General features: G+C 43.1%; 2 protein-coding genes across 3 annotated transcripts in view; one reads left to right on the top strand and one right to left on the bottom strand.

Moving 5' to 3' along the window:
• Positions 1-944: 944 nt before the first annotated feature.
• Positions 945-8,127, bottom strand: rtkn2 (rhotekin 2; the record flags this gene model as incomplete). Its single annotated transcript, XM_079728840.1, has 12 exons — positions 945-2,955; positions 3,211-3,318; positions 3,728-3,896; positions 4,429-4,560; positions 4,900-5,006; positions 5,357-5,451; positions 5,605-5,808; positions 6,114-6,231; positions 6,343-6,396; positions 6,520-6,578; positions 6,910-7,112; positions 7,993-8,127. The coding sequence occupies 12 exons, from the start codon at positions 8,125-8,127 to the stop codon at positions 2,252-2,254; spliced, it is 2,088 nt and encodes a 695-aa protein (XP_079584966.1). The 3' UTR covers positions 945-2,251.
• Positions 8,128-9,108: 981 nt separating this feature from the next.
• cep170aa (centrosomal protein 170Aa) overlaps positions 9,109-24,199 on the top strand; it is a 49,889-nt gene continuing 34,798 nt past the window's right edge. For both annotated transcript variants that reach the window (XM_079730213.1, XM_079730212.1), the window contains exons 1-3: positions 9,109-9,368; positions 18,819-18,868; positions 19,617-19,746. In XM_079730213.1, the coding sequence (XP_079586339.1) occupies positions 19,621-19,746 (126 nt within the window). In that variant the 5' untranslated portion in view covers positions 9,109-9,368; positions 18,819-18,868; positions 19,617-19,620. The remainder of the gene's footprint in view (positions 9,369-18,818; positions 18,869-19,616; positions 19,747-24,199) is intronic.

Below are 24,199 nucleotides of genomic sequence, written 5' to 3'. Positions count from 1 at the left end.
CCATGAAAAAGATATTCAGCAAACAAACTCAGCATAAAATAAGGCAGACTTGCCAGCCCTCCTCTTCCAACTCAAAGATCTGGAATAATAACATTTTAATGGAGGGCAAGATAAAGAAATATAGCCGCAAATGGCAATTGATGGGTTCAAGCACATAAATCTCCAATCAAATCTCATGACGACGCGCATGGACATCCCCACCCCGGCCAGGGCCCCACGGATCAGACCCGTGAGCATCTCTCATGTTGGGCTGTGAGCCTGGTTAGCATGATCGTTAACTGGGGGTGATTGATGCTGAAATGTGATTTAAGAATGTTGTATTGGAAGTGGGGTTGACGCTCCAAGGACAAAGCTCTGACTTGTTCATAGGTTGAGTCCCACACTCGACTCTCTGGATTAACTAGGCCTGACATTTGTTTAAGGGCACACTAGTAGCAATTCACTGAATGCTAATACAGGGTGAGGGCTAATACATCTGACATGGTATTCTTAGAAAGCTCTAGGTGGAGGGGTGTGGGGGAAGGAGGCTTTAGCCATGGCGTGTTAGGAAAACAAATACAGCCTCATGGTTGTACCTCCTGCTCTACCTCCATGGCTGCTATGATTTTCTGATGTCAATCTATAATTACTTGATGCAGTTAAGGATAGAGACGGTACAAAAGAGAACGCTGTTGTTGCCTCAATAGATGATGTGCTCCTTAATATATTGAGGAATTTCTTTTTCAAATGAAAAAAGGACTACTCAGTAACCGCTGTTCATGCGTATTATCTTGGAAATTGAGCCCTGAGCACATGATGCATCAAGAGGCACCAGGCCTAATTAAAAGTGCAAAAACATAGTAAATCCTAAATTAACTGGAATAAATATTCAACAAGGGTCTCTCTATCTCCACTATAAAAAGGCGCATTTATTGATATTGCAGCAAAACATTACAGTCCGTCTTTTGAAATGCCCACAATGACAATATTAGAAAAGATGGTAAAAAGAAGTGCAGTACAACTATTATGCCTATTTTCATGAAAACAAAAGGTAATCCAGCGAAAACGGCACCCGAGCAATTACCCCGGCTTTATGATCTACTAATAAACACAGGAGTTAAAGGGAGTACTTATCACCATCCAATAATGATATCTGACATCGGGGTGTGTAGCCTCGATATACAGTCTTCTGAAATAGATTTTGATTATACCATTGTGTAAAGTCAGTGTTTACAATGGAGAACAATCTACAAAATAAGAAAATAAACAATCAAAGCTTAATGTTATTAGAATGAGCTGCAACCATTTTTTTGCGTTCAGTATTTTAGTCGTTTCAAAGAAGCCAAAACAAAACGTTTTAATCATGGAGGATTTCAAAATAGGCTTCTATTCTGTCTTCCTTTTTCCAAGATTGGGAGCAGGTGGTTTTAATATTTTACTCCGGTTAGGCTCTCCATTTTTTCTCCTTTTTCAGCCAATCAGGACGTCCCCTGCTCTTGGCCATCTGCCATGACAGGCAGCAGACAGTTAAGTGGTTGAAATATTGAGTGGTTCAAAATGTTCCAAGGTATTACATGATGTTTTCATCATACTGGCTAATAGAGATGCCTTGTGTTGCATTAAGGTTATTGGAATTCATGGTCAACATTATAAAACACCAACAACTACACTACCTAGAATATTGTTACAAAAAAACTAAGAACAAAATCAGCTGACAATTCACATTACAGATTTGCAACAAATAACACGTTTTGCAGAGGTAATGACATAGTCACAGTAACGTTAGCGTTTCAAAGCAAACGATCCATTAATAGACAGATTTGAATGGAAACGCTGCACTACAGTGAGGTGCCAAGAGGCAGAGATGAGACACATTAATCATCTCCATTTGTGCGGGAGAGGATTGATGTGGAAAATTTGCTTACTGGCGTACGAGCCCTCCAACCGTGTGCAATGAAGGCCTCTCCCTTTATTGGTTCATTTCAATCAATTTTTAGTCCAACCAATCTAGTTTCACTAGTTAGTTATTTTAGTCTGGTTAAGATGTGATTAAAAAGACATACCAGGAAACGAGTATCAGTAAATGACAAAAGGAAAATCGAAATTGTAATTTAATGCACACAGTAGGTAAAAACTGTGCAGCATAATGGATTATAATAACCCACTATAATTATAATTATACAGATTATAATTATGATAGAGTGCTGGATACATCAACAGGAGGGCTCCTGCGGCCCGCTCCAGACCAGAGCCTGCGGTGGTCCGGTCCGCCTCACCAGCCCTTGGGGTTCATCTTCTCCCGGAAAGACTTCCTCGCTTTGCTCCTTGGGGCCGGCACGGGGCCCAGCCTCAGGTCCGCCGTCAGGGGCCCGGACCGGGGGTCGTCTCTGTCGGGGGCCCGGGCGTGGGGCTCCTGGGGGTGACTGGCGCCATGGGGCTGCACGTCGAGGTGTCCCAGGGGGGCATTCTTCCGACTCAGGGGCGCGGCCCCTCCCCCCCCGGCGGGGTGGCTCCTCTGGAGTTGCTGGATGATGGCGGAGAACTTGGCGTCCAGCGACGGCCGTCCCGTCTTTGACCTCGGGGCGGGGCGCTGCAACGCGTTCTCCTTCTCCCTGCTGGGGGCCAAGGGAGGAGGACGGGCTGGGACGGGGCGGATGGAGGCGGGGAGGGGGGGGCGGGCCGGGCGAGCGGGCGCGGGGTCGCAGGGCGAGGGAGGGGGAGGGGCCCGGCGCTTCTTGGTGCTGTTGGGGGTGGAGCCGCCGTCGGCGGCAGGGCTGGTAAAGGGGGTGGAGCTTTTGCTGGGTGACATGACGTTCTTCTGGACCACCACGGGGCGGGACCCGTCAAATAGGGTCGACCAATTAGGGGCTCCCCTTTCCTCCTCCTCCTGACCAATGAGAAAGTGGCCGTCTGACTTCTCAATCTGGCTGTGGATGATGTCTGTGATGCTCTCAAACTTGCATGGCGAGTTTATACCTGGAAAGAGTCCAAATACATATGCATAACATTTACTTCATTAGGATCAATTTGAAATGCTGTGCCAAAAACACAGGGAAGCATATCCCTTCATTACAGTTGAACAACTAAATCACGGATATTAAAATAGTGCTAAGAGCATTTCACAACACAATAATAGTTCAATCAACCCCCGTCAATGTTGTTAGTCACTTAGTCAGTCAGTCAGTAGTCAGCCACTGGTTGAGCTCAGTGAGCCACTGGTTCCCCACTCACTGAGGTCGTTGTAAACAGAGTCTGCCTGTTTGGTGAGGAAGAGTGCTGGTTTGGGCGGGGCCTCCACCTCCATCTCCATCAGCCGGTCACAGCAGTGCAGCCACTCGCCTGCTCCCCACGCCACCACACGGGACAGAGGCAGAGAGACGCACAACGTGAACCTTCTGCAGGGCCATGCCAGACGTCCCCAGCACTTATCTGTTGCTAAACAGCACTAGTGTAGCGCCTGAGGGGGGCCATGTTTACAGAATAATGATAATAGAATACACTCGTACAGCAAATGGAAAAGTCAAACCAGCATTAGGACAACTGTAGACTCTTCATGGCATCTTGCCCGCCATCATTATCTGAACAAATCCTGCAATCACACCACTGCATTTGTATGTGTGCTAGTGTGTCATGTTATTATGGTATACAGTTGTTTACCAATCTCTAATCTTCCAATGAATACACAAACAATGAGCCAGACGAACGGTGCTCAGGCCAGGCACTGAGCGCGGTCCCGACAGCGACTCACTCTGATCGTAGAAGTGTTGGTGGAAGGCATCGACCCAGTCCTCCAGCTCCTCCCGGCCCTCCATGGTGAAGAGGGCCGACTCAGAGCCCCCCGGCGAGGGGTTGATGATGGTCAGACTGTTTGACCTCCGACCCGACGAGTCCTTCTCCGTCACACGGATGCGCGTGTTCTGTGTTGATAAGAATTGTAGCATTCACTTTTTCAAACGCCCGATGAGGAAATGTTTTTCAATACACTGCTGATATTTTATTATTTTATTTCATAAACGGATCATTGTTTATGGAAATGTGTTTTGGCGGCGTCCAAGTTTGTAAAGAACTATTACTGATAACAATAACAACTTGAAATGAGTTTTGCCGTTCCCCTATTACATTATAAGCGCTTTGATGAGATCTAAAGGGGGCAATACTAATTTCAGAAACCAAACCCAAATTAACTAACACAATAGAGAAGATAAAAAACCCATGTCTAAATGAGAAGCTGTGTAATGGTTCTCTGGTGTTTCCGCTATTGAAGGGTATCTTAGTTTGAGGGTTTAATTAAGGTTTTAATTAAATACAACGGATAATATGACGATAATAAAAAAAAAGGCATTCTTATAATGTTCAGGTGATTACATATATTGGAAAATGGAAAAATGTGAATTCAGTGGAAAAACAGATAAAGATAAGAGGTTCCTTGTGAAATACTTTAACACTCACCTTATTGACGGCTATTTGCTGGGAGGGCTCTACTTTGGCAGTGATTTCCTCCGGGCTGAAGTAGCAGTCTAGAGAGCCAGCGCTGAGCACACAGTACATGCTGCAGCAGCGCAACACCCCCTCCACACTCTGCTGCAAGGGACCCAATCAACAACACTTTAACATCAGAATGGGTCAAATGTACCATTTTGTTTGTTTCAATAAACAACATAGTCTTTATATTGTTTTAGTTCAAATAAATGAATTCAAGTATGCTCAATCTCAGACCAACCACCATTACCTAAAGATAATCACTTATACATTTTTCATTAGGCACGACCAAAACAAAATGTTATTTCAGAACATATTGAAAATATAATCATGTGCCACTTTAATTTCATTGATATGTGTTTGTTTAGAGGTTACTTTTATTTTTTACTATTTACTATTGACAGTTTTTGGGTGTGCTTAAGCCATTAGTAATCAGCTTACCTGTTGGTTGAGGTATCCACTCATAGTGGCCTGTGTCATACAGTGAGGCTGAGCAACCAATCGACAGCAGAGGTTCCCATAGAGTGGCAGCCACGAGGACCAATCAGCTGTGAATGTGGGTGGTATAGCTTTAGAAAAATGTCATCACTATATGCTAATTATTTGTCAATTAGCAGAAAGCATTCAAGGGAATCAAATTGCAGTATCTATTATGAAAAACTACAACAAACCGTTTATATCACGAGCAGCTGGATAATAAATAAGTTATCAAACATAAAACATGTGAAAAACTACAATGGATGCAGCATCTTGGGTATGACTCCTGCTTTTAATAATTTAAATAGTTTAGTCAATATTTAATTATTTATTGAAACATCTGTGCCAAAGCAGCAGTCGCTCCGGTGATAGTGTTGGGTATAGTGTTTTCTCTCTGCTGCTTTCATGCTTTGGTCCTCACCATCCTGCAGCACCACCAGCGAGTGGGACTGGAAACTGCCCTCTGCCTCAGACAGACACAAGGTGGTGTAGGCCAGCAGGCTGTACTTAGTCCCACTGAGACACACACACACACACACACACACACACACACACACACACACACACACACACACACAAAGGATGGATTAGTACTGTCGAGAGCATTGTCTGTATTAAACAATAACCACTTGTCTGAGACAAGTTATTTGGAGCAGGTATTCCACCTACGGGGGTATTGGATGCGAATGTAGGAAGCTGCCAGGGTCAGAACTGTCCAGGAGAGGGCAGAATTTTTTCCCAGAAGCCTTTCCCATCGAGCTGCGCAGCTTCTTGGCCAGTTTCTTTGGCGTGTTTGCGAGAATTGTGCTGTCGTCCTCCACCGCGCAGCTCCACAGCTCCACCTTCAGTTCAAACTGGGGTACTGCCTCGTTGCTGAAATGTAACATAACTGCAATTACAAAAAAATACAGTATCTAAAAAATATATAATCACATGGTTTTCAATTGATGAAATTAAGCTACAAATCCGAAGGTAGAAACACTCAAGAATGCATAGAGGTATAAAGCAATATATAAAGCAACACCGCCACACCTGCAATTAAAGTCTACAACATGTCTTCATCAACAACAAGTAATTATTGTGACTATTGTGCCTTCTATCTGGAATATAAATATGAATCTTATACTACATTGGATCCATATTATTATTCTAATAAAGTAAGTGCTAAAGACACTGACAAGATGGTGACTCCCTTGAAGCAGACGTCAGTGGCTGACCGGTCGACCACCACCATCTCCGTGTCGAACACCTCGAAACCGATCTGCATCACACAGAACACCGCCACCCGGCGAGAACCTGGAAAACACAAGAGATCCGATCCATAGCATAACCAGATCTCGGGTTTGTTGAGGAAATCCAAAGCCAGCATAAATTTCTATAGGACCAAAAACTAAAACAAAAACCTACTTCCTCTGTTATTGAAGTGGTCTGAATCTTTCCACATCAACGGAATACGCAGCCCTGAAAGGTGAAGCAAAGTGTGAACTGAAAAGTGTCTATTGTATCTGAGGCAGAGAATAATTCTTACCGTAGCTTTGTTTACAGATAACATAAACATTTGGAGACATATCATAATACTCTTACCAGCAATAGCCACCTTCCCAGCACAGGGCACACGGTTATCTGAAATTGGATCTGCAAGACTGAAAGAAAGTATTCCCTTTTAGCCAGAAAATGCAGACAAGGTTGTCAGTCAAAACATTCCCATTACATCAAAACCTTTTGTGAGTGCATCTCAAATATTAGTTTCAGTTCTTTGCATAATCTTGTTTAGATTTGAACTTTCCTTTGTTTCCTTTGTTAGTCCGAAATTCCATGTCCTCCCATTACTATTTTTTTGGCCAATTGTAATTCAACTACTACTACATCCTATCCTAAGCTTACAGTTTGTTCAGATACATAACCTTAGGAAGAAAGCAGGGGTTTAGGGCTGGCCTGACCTGGCCTAGTGACCGGGTTCCCCTCCTAACCCACCTCCTGGTGGCTCCCATCAGGCCCTCCTCCTCCGCCTCCTTCTTCTGCAGCTGAGCGAGGTAGGCCCGGACACGGGCGTTGGAGGTCAGCAGGCTCTTGGAGACGTTGAGGACCTGCTCCCTCTTGCTGCAGGCCAGCAGCAGCTTGTAGGCCCCGTCACGCATCCGCAGCTCAAAGTCCAGCTTGCCCTGGACATTGGAGACCTATACCACAGAGTCAGAAACACAGAGAGCATTCGAAAATAAGATGGGATCTGTTCGATGGGTTGGCAGTTTGATGAATTTAAACAATGAGAGAAAGATTGTGTGATTTAAAAAATGTTATTAGAATATTACGAATGAGGGAGAATTATACAAACGGCCTCGAAATAGTATGGATGGAAAGACAAGACAAGAAGACAAGAACACATGTTGGACGATGAGATTTGAGAACCTGTGGACATCATACATGCTATTGTAATGCAGGCTACATGTGGCTATAAGCGAACCAGAGCCATGGGCAGAGAATGGGGATCCCCATCCCCTATAATAAACTGTGTCCATGTACATATTAATTTGCTGCTGTTTCTTAGATATTCGTCTTCTGTAGCTACAACAAATTAATCCTCTACTATCTGAACAGTGTTATACAGAAGTCTTCGACGTCTTTTCATCCTTTTGCCATGAAATAACCTTAGTTGAACGAGCAAAAAATTCATGTATGTATACATTTCAAATGTTATTTAACTGTTCAAAATGCAAACAAGGTCCAGGTTTCAATGCCTTTAGATGTTGGATGAATGCAGGAACCTAGCCGAACGTCCCTCCCTTATCGGGTGGCTCTTAGTATTGTCCATGGACTGAATGGACATGAGAGAGGGCGGGGTTCACTTTATGGTTTAATAATGATCTGGGCCATCCAACAGTTCACTGTTAATATGTGTTATTTAAATGAATGACACCAAAATAACCATGCAGTTCAGACGGTCACCTTGAATAGCCTCCAGGGCAGTAACATTATGATTGGCCTTTGCACCATCAGATCACATCAATAACCCATGTTGACAGCCGAGTCAACAGACACCTGCTACATACGGTCGCCTACCTCCTTCTGCTGAAAGAATGTGCTCTGTCGTATTTTCTTCCTCTTGGTCTCCATAGCAAAAGCTGAACAGGACGACAGTGAGGATCTAGTAGTTGTATTTCTTCTGAAGATTTGAACGTCCCGCGGATCGTCCATGTTGGCTGGTCTCTATCGGGCAGAAGCAAGCCCTGCCCCCAGCCTCCAGTCACAACGCCTCTCCTCGCGGGAAGCGCCCTGGTTTGAATTCCACCTTGTTTTCTGCGGGCGGAACATTTCTACACAGAAGGATATGAGTTTAAATACTGGAACTCCGCCCATCTGTTTTCCATTTTACACAAAACGAGCGCCTCCTCGCTGACGGAATGTTTTCATTCTGTCGGACAAAACAGGAATGAACTAATTAAGATTTTCAAATAATTGTGTTGTTGTTAAATCGTCAAATTTGTCTGTTTCTACGTAGTTCACAAATGTGGTTTAGTAGAAAAGAGTGCTCTCTTTATATATTTCTGTGTGGTCTGGTCTAATTTTAATTGACGTATACGTTCAACGAACCCAAACGAAGCGAGATTAGTTTACTGCTGCAATGTGCACATGGCAATTATTATAGATAGACGAGCATGGACGTTTTGAAACAATCATATTATCCTGTATAAAACCACATTACCGAATTCAGTTGCCCAGAAAGCATGTAAAATATTTGATCAATGCCAAATAAGAATTAAATTGGATAAAAACATAAATAATATGTATTTTGCAACATACTCTTAATGGTGTTTTAAGTTCAAGTATATTAATTTTGCATAAAGTCAATAATTAAACCATTTTTTTTATTAAAAATAAAATAATAACAGTCAGCAGCAGCAACCCAACACCCCGGAACGTGACGGTTGGTCCAGGAAGCCCGCGCGCCCGGTCGGCTCGCTAGTTCCGGTGAGGCTGGAAGTGTAGACGCAGGCGCAGAGGAGGAGGGGGAGGCCAGTCTCCAGACCAACCGCTACCGCGAGACGCGACGTTATTGCTGAGCAACCGACAGGCAGAGCGCGAGCTGACTGACGCACGCACGGTGCTCACTGGGCCGGGCACAGCGGCGCGCGCACGGCCATTGGGATACAGGCTGGAGGAGAAGACAGATAGATAGAGGAGCGGAGAGGACCGCTTTAAGAGGCTCCGGAGCGAGAGACCTAGGAGAAAAGAGGGTGAAAAGACAGGACAGTGAAGCAGAGAGGACAGATTTAAGAGCCTCCATAACAAGGGACCGAGGAGAAGACAGGATAGAGAGCAGAGAGGACAGGATAGAGGAGCAGAGAGGACAGGACGGAGGAGCAGAGAGGACAGGACAGAGGAACAGAGAGGACCGCTTTAAGAGCCTCCATAACAAGGGACCGAGGAGTAAACGGGTGAGCTAAGTCGCATGCTGTCTTAAATAACCCACAATAAAAACCCGCCCATGCCTCGTCTAACGTTGCGGTTATTACACAATGTTTACCATGGGGATAACTTCATACCCGTCTTATTAGGGACGTTTTCCTGTTCTCCGCCCATTAAATGTGTTAAATGTTGAGATGATACATGCATGGCCCCACCATAATCACGGGCCTGCCTGTAATCTTTTATTTCACCCATTATACGCGGAATGCATAGGATTTGTGATTTTTAGGTCAATGTAGTATTAATGCAAATAGGAAATAGTCGGCCACCCGTCTGGCTGGTCCGCTCAGAGGCTGCTGCTGCTGCACACTTGGCCGTGTGCGGCATGACTAGCCCATCATCTTTGTGAACGGGGACTTCTCCTTTCAAATGGTTGACTAAGTGTATTGTCCTCGGTTATTGATCGTTCCTACCGTCCTTCATCGTAACATGGTGTGCATGGAGCCGGTCTAGTTGTCCACATTGTGGCTGTAGGAGGCGTGATGCTGAGCACAAACGCCGGTCAGGGGACGCGGTGTGCGGACGATCTCGTTGCAAACCTTAAAGATGTTAATGGATGTGGTTGCAGACATATTTGGATGTTGTTTGTGAAGGTTAACCCAAAATGTTTCCCTCATCTCGATTCGCGATCCGTTGTGGAATCGATGCCGGAGCCCCGTGTGTGTTTGAGTGGTCTTTGTTTTCTCTGTAGCGTGCGCCCCATCCGTTCTTTGTTTTGGGTTGTATACAGCTATCATCAGCTTAGCACCTTTTACAACTTTCAAAACGGATCAAGCATGTTGGTGAAAGCCAGGTGGATTATTAAGCTTGCATTACAACTGGTCACGAACAAAGGTTATTCTTAGATGCTTGTCATTTCGAGCATATCAATAATACATAAGAGTAGCCTACTAGCCTGTCAAATACATGGCATTTTCCAGTTTGGTTCAGCCTGTTTATCGTTAATTGCATTATTATTGCGTAAATAATGGTTTTAAACGGAAGTTCATATTAGAAATAAGTTGATAATAATAGTATACATTTCAAATGTCGGTAAGTCACACCTTATAAACATGTGATTTATAAATACCATGAAGAATATTTCTCATCTCGGTGTACCCTTCCTAACCTACACAGTGGTATGTCTTAAAGGTAACCAATGATAGAGTTTATAACAGTTTATAACAATAGGTGTAGGCCTATAACACATTGAGGTGCAGAAGCTGTTCCAGCTTGCAGGTAGACAACCAGCACACCCTGTTTTTAGGTCATCTTTTTCTCTTGCATTGCATTTGCAAAGATCTTTCAGTGTAATTTAAGTACTAGCAGACAAGTATGTCTGCAACAATGGAGACATACTTTAAAGATTTGAAATTAATACCATACGTCTGTCTATCTGTTATACACATTTCCTTCTTCGTGGTACTATTTTACATTAATGCAATAGCTGGTGGCTACTATGCCGGGTATATGAAAAGGGATGTGTGCTTAAGTAGCTCTCTGGTCTGCTGGTCGGTGTGGACCGCAGGTTGTCCGGCCTGACTGTTGGCCATTGTGTTATAGGAAGTTTAGGAAGTGACTTAACCCTACTTACTGCTCAGGCCCTGCTATTTGAGACCAAATGTGTATTCTGCTGTATTCTACTCTACTATATTATTTTGTGTTGAGTTATATTGTATCCTAGTTTATTCTATTTTATTATATTCTATGCATGCCAGTGTTGTTGTGGCAGGGACTCTGTAGTTAAAAATAGACAGAGTAGTGGCTGCCTCACTTCTGGCACCAGAGCTGAGACATTAAAAGCATGTGTATCACTTCACACTCTTCTAAAGTGAGAGTGATTTCACTCTGGGTAACATTTCAATATAGATTTGATCACTTTCCACTTGTAATGGAACATCATGGGTGTGTCTGCGAACCCCTTCGCTGCACGCCACGTACACACAGTGGATGTCTCAAATAATAACACCACCAATAACCCTCACATCTGTTTTCCTGGGTGTAACACATCATCCGTCTACCTCATAGTATTTTCCAAGGGTTTATTTTTCAATGCACATCCTATGTGCAAAATACATCCAGGAATACCAAATGACCGAATACCATCACTTTTTTTTATATGAAAGCACATACTTCTCTTGGCATGGGTCAGTGTCATTATGGATTTCAACATGAAAGTGCTCATTGTTTTTATCTAATATTGAGACTAGATATTATTGTTTGGAAAGGTAGATGTTGGATGCCGAAGAACTCTTTCCGGGGTTGGCTGTTATTATTAGGAGCCATGAGTCATGGTCATTGTATGTTAATTTTAAATCATTCTATTTAAAGAGAAGGATCTGCCCTACCAACTAATTTTACTGTATATCTTCTGCAACTTTATCGGCAGCCAATGAGGCAGACAGCATTGTGGGTCACATGATCGTTTCAACTGTGTTTATTTTTTCCATCCGAGGGGATGGAAAAAAAACCCTTCTTTCTTCCAATAATCATGAACCTTTTACTTCTGCTAATGTGATGCATCCCACTTTGAGGAACATGCTTGACATTAGCCAAGACTGATTGAAAGCATTGGTGCAATATGTAGGTCTTAAGGTCACAGGAATCATGAGGTCATTGAGCATGGGGTGGGTCCGTATCTTCAGACCCGGGGCTGGGCCGCTTGGTAAACAACAGTTGAGCAGAGAAAGGAGGGTTTTTTTCTGTCTAAAGAGTTAGCATGTCTGTGTGTGATCATGTGATGCCTCTGGAGGCCTTTTAGCACCATATGGTCTTTTCTTTCTGCGTGTTGACATGTATGTGTGAATATGTGTGTACACAACGCTTTTGTTGCACACTTTTAGCCACACATCACAGCAGCCATGCTGTTCCTGTACACCCCATGTGATGTGATTGTAGTGTTATGGGGTTGTAGGTATTTTTTTTAGTCTCACAAATCAGACTTTATATCAGTAACCAATTTCTGATGGCAAATGAGCTGAAATCTCGGTAAACATGGTTCTGCTACAAAATAGTAGGGCTGTTTGATCCTAAATCAGTAATTTTGCTGTGATTCCATGATAACATAGAATGAGAACTCTCTATTTCATTGAATGCCGAGATAAGACTACCAAGAAGGTAGGTTGTATGCATGATATCTCCCCTTGAGAAAACCCTGAGCCCTCCATCTGTTGTTCTTTGACAGAGCTTCAGAGAGAAAACTATGGGCTGTCAATGACTTCTGCCCCCTGTCTGGAAGCAGACAGAAGAGAGAGGAGAGTCATTTTGGACCAGAGTCTGTCTTATCAGTCTGTCTCTCAATCTGCCTGTCTTTCGCTCGATCAGTCTGTCTGTCTGTCTGCCCTGGGGCCCCCATGGGTGTCTGAGTCTCTCGTCTGCTCTCTTTATGTTCTCAGCAGCCCTGAGGATCTGTACTGCATTGTGTTTCAAAACAGCCCCCAGAGGCCGGCCATTCCTTCATGCTAAATTGGACACATGTAGGGAGAACAATGTTGGTACAACGTTTAAACTGAACTACCCCTCTCCTTTTGTGTGAAAGAGTCAAGCTGTGTAAACCAACCTTCTCTCAGCCGGTCAGAAGAGAAGCAGAGCAGAGACGGCGTTTGTTGGATGGGACCGTCACAGGTTTTCATTAGGAATTGAATTGGTTAAAACCACAGGTACCATTCTATGAGGTTAGGGTGCCGTAGATAGAATAGAAATGGCATAGCCATCCCTCGGTTCAGTGAGTCAAATGCTTTGTGAGAATGACTGCGCCTGTAGGAGACAATTTCGATTTCATCGCCCTAATTGGTTCGGGGAATCCATCTGGCCTGTCAATCACAGGTGTGTGAAATGTAACACCTCTCGATGGCGGAGAAACACAGAGGGAGGGGACTTTCTTGGTTGTTAAGTTTGAAAATCCTGATCGCTCTCTATTCAACTCTTGATTTTCTCTGACAGCAACCTAAATAACACAACAACATATACAACATCAGGTAAATACACCACTTGAATTTGGAGGCTTTAAAAGAGGCTGCACGGAAGCTGTGTGTGCATAAGTAAAACAGGTTGAGTGATATGAAAGGCAGGCCTTGTCTTACCGGACAATACAGTGTATCACATGATGTAATAGCCTCCAACATGTTGACTCTCTCCACAATACCATACAACACCTTCCATTCAGTAACAACACCTGCTCGCCAGTAACATACAAGCATACAAACTGTACAAACTTACTTACTTTTCGTCTATTTTGTTCAGATATGCTCACCTTACACATTCATTATCAACATGTGTTCCTTAGCAATGGATGTGGAGATTCAATCGTTTGTACTTTTACAGCTTCACAATAGAGCAATTTTGTTGAAGACATGTGTATTTTCTCCTTCACTTTGAATAACCAGTAATTTAAAAGCTGCTGCTGTATTAAAGGAGGCACATGGCCAAGTGTTTGTAATTTACTTTATGGGCTGTGTAGGGCTAAAATTTCCCTGAGGTTGGGATTCTTTCTAGTAGCAAACTTCCTGTAATTTAGCTTTGTATGTAGCTTTGTATGCTAGATTGTCTGTCATAAAGGCATTTGGAAAATAAGTTAGCTGATGGTATGAGGAGAAGCCAACAGACACCACACGTCTGTCTGTATGGTCACCATTTCTTTCTCTCTCTCTCTCTCTCTCTCAGGACAATGTTGTGATGTTGTGACAATAGTGTTGGTTTTGGATGCCAGAGTAGGGGAAGACAAGACTGTTGTTTTAGTGTATTATCTGGAAATGACCAACACACACACAAACACACAAAGACACGCACACGAAGAACAGCCACGTGTCAAAGTGGGAAAAATCTTAGGTTGAAATATGGACCATGACCTCATTTCCTGTCCACTTCCAGAGGAGGGCTGATATTGGCTTGTTCAAGGAGGAGGGAAGGGATTTGAATGTTTGAAATGAGCAAACTGCTTACAGGGCAGTTTTATGGGAAGCAAGAATCTTGTGAGTAATCTAATTGGAATTAGCCAAAGCTGTTCAATCTGATTATTCAGCACCGGTTCACATGATCATTTTGTACATTATATAAAACAACTGCAACAAGAAAACAAAAGGATTTGTTTTTTTATAAATGTGGAAATACTGATCAAAATTCTGGAATATGTTCCTCTTTTTCAGTCTATCATGTGTTTCCCATTTATTTCATTTCATGAGTCAGTGTCCTGTGTCTTACTAGATTGTGTTCATAGTATAATATTCACCCGATTAAAATTCAAGAATGACTGAATGATTTCCAAACTATTCATGCCTGCTGTGTCCCACACAGGAAACTTTGTATACTTCTTCTTCTCTGTCCATCTCCCTCTCTCTCCCTCTCTCTCTTCCTTTCCCTCTCTGTCTCTCCCTTTCTCTCCCTGTCTCTCTTGCCATCCTCTTTGCACAAAGCTCTCAGTCATTTTAGCACAATTCTGTGTGTGTGTGAGTGTGTGTGTGGGTGTGTGTGTGTGTGTGTGTGTGCGTGTGTGTGTGTGTGTGTGTGTGTGTCGGTGCGTGTGTGCGTGTGTGTGAGTGAGTGAATGAGTTTCAGCAGTGGTTCTTCAGAATTTGCATCCAAGAGCCATGAAGTCATTATTTCTCCTTTCAACCCAAACAGGGAAGTTGCAGCATGGCAGAAAGAAACTAGCTCGAAACATAGCTCTTGTCGTGTCAGTAAACTTCTTAGCCATTGATTGCCAATTATACTGTGCGAGTATACTTTCTTACGCTAACGTAGGGTTAGGGCAGACATGACCTATACATGCATTGCCTCTTCAATTAATTACTGAAGATGTGAAGTGTTGAACTCAAAAACTTTTGGTCAGCCATCCTGACCAGTATTATATGACAGACCGAGCTGTACTTCTGAACCCTCAATTACTCTAACATACAGTTTGATAAAAACCAGCAGGCAGCTGCACATGTGTAGCCCTGTAAAGTGGGAGTTAATGCTGCCTTAAGGTAAAATACAAGCACCGTCAACATCCCCAGTCTGTGAATTATATCCTTCATGTATGAAAGTGGGGCAACCTTTTAATGACAAACCACAAACACACACGGGTTGCAGGCTGGCAGCCAGCACACCCAGCCCTCCACCCCCTCAACTCGACCACACTGGGTCTAACCTTGCATTCTGCGGCGGGCATGCAGCAGTTAATGAGCCTGCTCATGATGACAGCTCCCAGATGAGGGAGACAGTAGGAACCAGCAGGTAATAATTGGTGGTGCCGATGGCTGGTAAACCGTTAGGTAACAACCTTAACGGGGCCTTCTACTCTTCTCAAAAGGAGAATGCTTTGAATACATTTGTAATGACGCAAAAGCAATAGCCTCAACTCAATTCATCTTTAATGTTATTATTTCATATTTCACAAAATTAAAATCTGCCTGAAAAAGAAAGCCAAAAAGCATACACTACTGTGCCTCATTGCTTGAACGTTTAATTTGAATGTTGCTTGCTTGCAAAGCCTTTATAAATTCTTACTAGGGCTAATGATGAAACAGCTGAAGAGTTGCTGTGTGCAGAGCATGTTTCTTATTCGAATTGGCTGAAGGCGAATGGAGATCAGAGGTGAGCACTTGATTAGACCTCATTAAACCTTTCCCTCTGAGATTATGGGATGGACACACTTTGCCCGTATGAGGTCAAGGGGCAAAGGCTTAGCTCAATACTCTTTAATTCCCACTCTGATGGATTCAACTTGGCGTTGTGTATGACAGAGTCCCTGCGCTTTTAAGGGACTTCCTTCAACTATAAACATTAAGGTTTCTTTGATGCACAATCTCAGTTTTTGAAGTTTAGGAAATAACCTAGATTTCGGACATGGGAAGAAACTGTGAAATCAAGATTTATACCTAAGAGGGTAATCTGTCAGACCTTACCAGTTAGGGACGCCGCATCATGTGGACTTGTGACAAACAGAACTATACAACAGAAGCCATCCAGCCATCAATATTATGGCGGAAAAATCTAGTTGCTTCGACCGATATTGAAAATATATATATATGAGCCGTTATTCTGTATATATTGTTGTATCCTGGTCAGAGCAGCTCTTTGGGATTTGCTGCTCACCCTCAAGCAAGACCTCACGCCACAGCAACATCGCATTCAAATCATGGGCTAAAGGAACCAATTAACTCTACGGGACGAGCTGCTGACCTTCACACAGACCATGATGTGACTAAGTCATTTGTTTGGGATAAGCATTAGTGTCGACAAAGTGAGCAAGCATGTTGAAGTTGTGTAAGAGTTGTGTTGAAGAGATCAAATAAAAAAACTTCACCGGTGGAGATATGAAGGTTATATGAAGTAATGTATGTATTATATGTATGTATTATAAATGTGCAAAAAATAATTGAAATCGGTTCATCTTAGCCTGAGAAAAGGCAGAAAGTGTCTCTCTGGCTCAAAAGTAAGAAATCCTCCAACTCTCACAGTGCATTGCGCTCGCTGCAACGCCCACCTGTTTCAGTTTGGAGGGGGTAGGACCCATTATAATAGTGCGAGTGGTAGCGCGAGCAAACTTTATGTAAACATATCCCCATAATTCTGCTCTCGTTTTTTCAACTGCATCATTTGTATATTACTGTACAGCATAAAAACATTTGCTATTTACAGTAGCTCAGCATATCAAGTATTTGTACTCAACCTTTTCTCCCCAGTTGAAATAAGTGTTATACAGTAGGCCTACTTAAGTATAATAGCATTTGGGTTAGTAAACAAATCACAACATGAATTTGAAGTTTTATTCATGAAAAAATATGAATATTTACAAAAATAAAATGTGGAGGGTGCGTTTGCTGGAGTAAAAATAGTCACAGCTCATCTTGAGCATCTACTGTCTCCTGGTAGCCACGGTACTGCCCATCTTGTGCTGGGTAATTAGCTCTGATGGTCTGGACAGCACAGGAAGCCGATACTGTCTAAGAAAAAAAGAGAACAACATTAGCAAAGCAAGATATATTATGCCTTGATTAGCCTATACAGCATTACACGGACTTCAAGCTAACGTAACGTAGCCTATGCTCTTCCAATAAGATCGGCAACTTTCAGATAACTACATTGTCACGTTCCCCGGGACTCAAAACTATTGTAGCCAATGTGTTAGTAAAAAAAAACCCTTACTCTATGCTCAGACGTCTGGCAAGGCTTGTTCAGCTGCAGCCGCAGCAGCCTCCTCCTCTATTTGTGTCAATTCTTCCTGGCTGTATTCTGGCTCGTACAAATAGCCCCGAATGTCAGAATCCAACAATAGATTTTCAAAATCCATTTTGGCTGTTTCACATTGCAAATTTGTTCTCTAGTTAAGCTCTGAAGAAAGATGGCGGACATTGTGTTTACATCTCGTACGCGAGTTCCCGGCCCCTCTCATTCCTTATTGGTGGGCAAATTTGCGGAACCAGTGGTTTGTAGTCCTCTGCCCTTCTAGCAGGCAAGCAAAGTTCTCCCAAGATGACGTCAAACGCGTCATTTGACGTCATCTTGGGAGAAAATTTGATCAGGAAAGCTGGGCCAAGAGAAGACGGGAAGGGAATTTTTATTTTTTTAATATATATTACAATAGCGATTTTATAATGACAGAAAGCCAGTTCTAAATCGGTGAAGTATCCCTTTAATCTGGCCAATATATACATTTTCCGGTTTTACTTTCAAGGTTTTCCATTTGTGTTTCATATATTAATTTAGGAGGCACCTTCATCCAAAAGCCTCTGGAGGTCAGGTTAGGTTATACTGGAGATCTCTTTCACTACTAAAATGGTAGCTTGCCAATGATTGGGGCCCAATGTTGAGGTTGTTCCTCTTTTCTGCGCTCAGGAAATTTGAGAAAAAGCTGAGAGTGGCTGAGTTTTGACCTCATTTTCCAGAACATCTGAAGGAGGAGAAGGATGGGGGAGGGGTCGAGAGAGGGGAGTGGAGGAGGAGGAGGTGGGGAAATAAATGTCCCGCTGAGGAGCTGGGCCAACATTCCTACATCACTTCCTGCTTCTGCATCTGGCAATGATCGTGGCGGGTAGAAACAGAGAGAGAGAGCAAGAAACAGAGGATGTAGTGGCCAGCTCGCATGTAGCATGTAGCCTAGCATACATTCCAGGGTACAGACCAGCGAAGGATATCACAGTAAAAGACAGCCAACACAATTTGGCTCTCTCGACCAACCGCAGAACGAACCAAAACAACGAGGCAAGGACAACAAAGCTTGTGTTCTGTGAACCCTCTCTCTCTGTCTACTCTCTATCCCTCGGCTCCTCCAGTCTGCGTCTGGCTGCTCCCTTTTCTCCTCCCATCAACGGTTTCCATACTCATGTCACCAAATGCTCAAGTCGTATTTTCACGTCTTTCATTTTTTTAAAAGATGTTCTCTTGTTTTCCCGGTGACTTGAATGAGTCCTCCTTGTCTCCGTACTGATGTTTCTGTCTGCTGTTCCGTTGTTTTGCAGGATGGACTAGTGCTTCTGGGCTGTCAGCGCTCTGACTACAAGGATCAGAGGTCAGTGGTTTACAACATCTACATTTACATTTAGGGCATTTTGCTGACACTTTTATCCCAAGCGACTTACAACCATTCATTCACACATCGACGGAGAAGTCAACCCCACAGGGCGACAGCCAGCTCATCGGGAGCAGCCAGGGTGAGGTGTCTTGCTCAGGGACACCTCGACACTCAGCTAGGAGGAGCCGGGGATTGAACTAGCAAACTAGCAACCTTCCGTTTACCAGTCATGCCGCTCTACCTCATGAGCTGCTGCCGCCATACTCCCTACCCATTTCCTACATGTTTACAACACGTAGGAAATGTCATATCTTGGATGTCATGTATGGAAATATCATTTCAGAGGAATGATATTTCCATACATGCTCAATACAGTGTGATGAGTATTCTCATCGCTGTACACAATTAATAAACTATATGATGGGATCGTTTTTCGTGGTATCAATAATTTATCTATCAGAGTTGCACACAATCACCACTATATTGATCCAATCTTGAATTGATGTTATTTGAACGAAGCAGTTTATCCGATCCCCTAAGACAACTTGAGCCCCTGACACCATGACTTTGGGGCGGGGGGGGGGGGGGGCATGTCTCCCCGTCTGTAATGGATCCTACGGCCATAATGACCTTATTTCATTATACTCAAACAAAACACTGTCACCACCCAGTAAACCTGACCTTATCTTCATCATGTGTGTGTGTGTGTGTGTGTGTGTGTGTGTGTGTGTGTGTGTGTGTGTAGCTTTATGCCCCAGACAGCAGCAGGGATGAGTGTGACCTCCTGGTTCCTGGTGAGCAGCGGGGGGACGCGCCACCGCCTCCCCCGGGAGATGATCTTCGTCGGCCGCGATGATTGTGAGCTCATGCTGCAGGTGAGGACGCTAACACGGATGTTGGAATCACGTAGGAATAGCGATTCTTATCTTCTTTTTTTCGCACCATCTTTCCTCGTCTTCGTTAAATGGGAAATTCTCTGTTGTAGAGACAACGCAGCAACACCTCTACCCAAGTCCCACCCCTGGAACCGCGAAGCTGTCAAATCGCATTTACATCAAAATGAAACCGCCAATATTTGTAGGGTCCGAGAGGGTCAATTGGGGTGTGAACTCAAGCCGGTTTATTACTGCGGTCAGAGGCGGGCATAAGACGGGCATGTTTGGCAGTGTAAAAACGTTTTATGATTGTGAATCAATTCACAACTTTGAAAAATGTTGCCTTAGGTTTGGCTTTGTGTGCTTACGTTGTTGCAAACAGTTGATCAGCAGTTCAAATTTAAAAACAACATCATCTCATACGCACTTTACTCTGTTTTCATGCCACAGTTTGGCCCAACGCCTGACCTAGCACACAGTGGAATAGAGTAGATCCAGACATTAGCACCCCTATGTCCTGAATCGTCAATTCATTAAAAAATTGAAAACGAGAATCTATTTTGATTAAATTTGACCCCAAGAATCCCAATCAAATAAAATTAGGAATTACTGAAAGATTCACACCCCTAGTTCACACACTTAGACACAAACACACACACACACGCACACACGCACACACACACACACACACACACACACAGACACACACACACACACACACACACACACACATAAACAGACATACGACCAGATGTAAACACCTAAACACACATACACATGCACAATCCCATACAAGAAATACCTCCACACAGAGGCGGTTTTACCCAGCCCGTATTACGGGTGTGCCAGTGTGTGCAAGTACTACAAGAATGAGGGATGGCACACCCTAGTCTCATGGTTCAAATGTTTGCTTAGCCATGATGTTGAAGTACCCCAGCGGTAACATCGCACGCACACTGACGTCGCAAAAGCAGGTAGCCAATCAAATGTAAGGAAAGGCCCTCATGCGCAATGGACCTCAGTTGACCTGAGAGCAAGTTTGGGATGGCTAACTGATGTTTTTTAAGAGAGACAGTTGGGAGGATAAGTGTAAAAGGATGTATGATAGCCATTAGAGTCCCTAATAGTCATTATTGTTGGGCCTAGTTATTAATACATGCTACCTAAATCCATCGTACAGTGGTATGTCAGGTGCATTGTTTTGAATTAGTTATTGCCTTTCAAGGCTGCCCTGTCATATTTGTTGGATCAAATGTCATTAAATGAATTGACCATGGCGTCAGAACTTTTGGATCCCTGTGCCCGACAGAGGTGGGTCTGATGGGCTCGTGGGGAAGCGTCAAGCTAAAACCCCTGCAGGAAGGGTTATGCTCCTCATACAACAGGGTTTATTTGCAGCATGCCTCACAAAACGTCCATCTATGTCACTTTGGGCTTCAGCTTCTGGCTCGTCCAGGTTTCATGAGGCTCAGTTAAAAGTTTCTTTCCGGCTACGCTAGTGAGATGTACATAATGTAATCACATGGATTTGCTAAGTGTGTCATGATATAAATAGCATGCAGTAGTCGCTGATGGATGTCATTTAGAAGGCCTTCACATCGTAGCTTGTTAACACACTCAGTGGATGTTTCAACATGTCTGCCTGGAACGTAAATGGATCCATTAAACTAACCACCATTATACAATACATTAAATATGATATATTGATCTTATAGTAACTTGCTGAGTGTCTCATAATTATTTCACGCACAATGGTAAACCCCAGTTAGAACGTTGTATTATTATTGTTTAATGAATACTATGACTAATAAGTGGATATTTAGTATACACTGCTGAACTGACCTTACTACGTCAACCCTCAGTGTTCTGAGACTCAATTGGCTGTGCTTGTATTGGTCTGCTGTGTTTGGGGGGGGGGGGGGGGGTTGTGTGTTTGTGTGTGTGTGCCATAGCCCTATCATATGCTATTAATAGAAAGGGGGACAGATACCTCGTGGTTTTGATCCCCGTATGTAGCTCTCTCTCTATACTGTTCCATACTGTTCACTTTCAGTACTATAGAGTGGGATTCCCCATCCAGAGTAACATATTTTAAATCACTTTAACGCTAACTCAAATGTGACTTATTAGGAATTGCAGTAGCAGAACATTTTTTTTGAAAGCTTTTTTGTGCACAAATAAGAATCAATCTAGACTACTCAAAATATCATTCATAATATGTCTTAATGTTCTGAAACACGATTAAGGCAAAATAAATATCTTCTATGCCCTGTGTACACATAAACATAACCGCTGTCGTTTAAGTAGCCTCAGGTGCAGCTTCAAACGATGAGTAATATGGACATTTACTGAAGCACATGGATTTGTAAAGATCTGCTTTAACTCTCGTGTGTCTGTACCGAGGGCTTAGTGGGGTGTGTGTGTGTGTGTGTTTGCCTGTTTGTTTGACTCATCATCCAATGAAAGATTTTGGAAAATCTTCCCAACTGAGGATATTAATCAGGTGACATGTATCATGGTGTGTGTGTGTGTGTGTGTGTGTGTGTGTGTGTGTGTGTGTGTGTGTGTGTGTGTGTGTGTGTGTGTGTGTGCGCGTGTATGTTCTATTTAAAGACTAGGTACTGACTGCAGTTAGGTGAAATGAAAACAGACCTAAGTGGCTGTCGTCCATGTGACAGTTTTAACCAGCCATGGTAACATCACATAGTTTGCAATAAATAACAAACACACACACACACACACACACACACAGGCATTACAGTAAACAGTTAACATTAGGCTGCATGGTTTTGCTTTTTCTACAAAAAATACATTTTATTTGTCATTTTTCACTTGTGTTTTAGTGTCTGTAGAATCTGACTCTTCCATGTCTGGCTAATGGGAGGATAACTAGCTCAAGGGTATTGGGTCTTTTCTCATGTGTGTGGGTGTGTGATTGTGTGTATGTAAGTGTGCACAAAGTCTGTGTGTTTGTGTGTGTGTGTGTGTGTGTGTTTGTGTGTGTGTGTGTGTGTCCCCTAAGCTGGGTGAATCAAACTGTAATTGTTATTTCTTTTGACGTCCTCTCTTCCTTCCTGCTCGTTGTCATGCTGAATCATAAAGTTCATCCGCCCAATTGTTCTGCACTGTTCTAAAAGTCCTGGTATGATTTTATATTTGGAGAGTCTAGATATAAGACAAACCCCAAATCATTATTTTATTGTTGGTGGACCTACCTGACTGCATTCATTATACTTTATATATACACACACACTACAAACAACGACACAGCCCCGACTTCACAAAATGTAGTTAAAAGGATACTGTACATGTGTTAAAAAAACGCAAAGTAGATACAAACGTATTTTTATGTTATTTGTAACTGAACAGCACAGCAATTTCCTTTCTTTTGACAAAGCTGTTCCACGAGTGCACTTTCAAAGTATTTTAAATCGTTCAATGCCCATTTTGTGGTGCGGACCTGTGATCATATTTGCTTACATGGTCATTACACGTGGACGGAAATAAAGAGAACATTCCGCTTCTTTTTCTCTTCGCTCAAATCGCTAGATAGTCTGGGGCCTGGTTCAGAGGGCCAGGACCCTGGGGACCAGATAACCACCAGAACCAAACAACGCTCCACACATACCAGGGGAGCAGGAATCCCATCCATGTGTCATCATCTTATCTGAGCCTCTGTGCCCCCTGCCTCCCTCAAGGAGTCTGGGGGTCTGAGATGGAATGGAGAGCTTGAGGGTCTTGCAACTGGAGAGAGACGGAATCAATACTCTCTATACCCTTTGTGTGTGTGTGTGTGTGTGTGTGTGTGTGTGTGTGTGTGTGTGTGTGTGTGTGTGTGTGTGTTTGTTGTTCACATGAATTGGAAGAGAAAATGTGTTTGTATGGGATGGACTTATCTCGGTTTTTTAGTATCTACTAAATATTAAATATTCATATCTTCCTGGCAAATTGTAAAGGATAAGTAAGTTGATAACCCACATAGGATGATATTGGAGGATGATGATTATGCAGTGCATTGCAACTCACTGGCATGGACACAGTCCACACAGATTGAATCCCATACCAACACACGTCTTGAATTGCTAAACAGCCTTCAGGTTATCAAGGTCAAACATGGGTTGGTATCTCAATTCTGCATAGCAGCAATACAGTAAGCCGCCATCCACACAGACACCCTAGAAAGTGGAGATAAGGAGAAGAAAGGGAATGCTATGTTAGGGTCTTAAGTATTTGAAACGCACCAGGAGTGAGTAGATAATTCAGAGAATCTCAAAAGTTTAGCCATCATTTCAGTGCCACTTTTTAATTATCAATGAATGTACTTTATATATTAGTGTAGCTACAAAGAGTTTGTATCAGTGTTGATCCAAGTAAGTAATTATTTTATCTGAATATTCGTGTGGCGACTAACAGAGACAGAAACACATGGGAGAGGCTCCTGAGCTGGCTATGA

This window comes from Pollachius pollachius, assembly GCF_949987615.1.
Source record: "Pollachius pollachius genome assembly, chromosome: 2".
Taxonomy (NCBI): Eukaryota; Metazoa; Chordata; class Actinopteri; order Gadiformes; family Gadidae; genus Pollachius; species Pollachius pollachius.
This window is presented reverse-complemented; position numbering and strand designations above follow the sequence as displayed.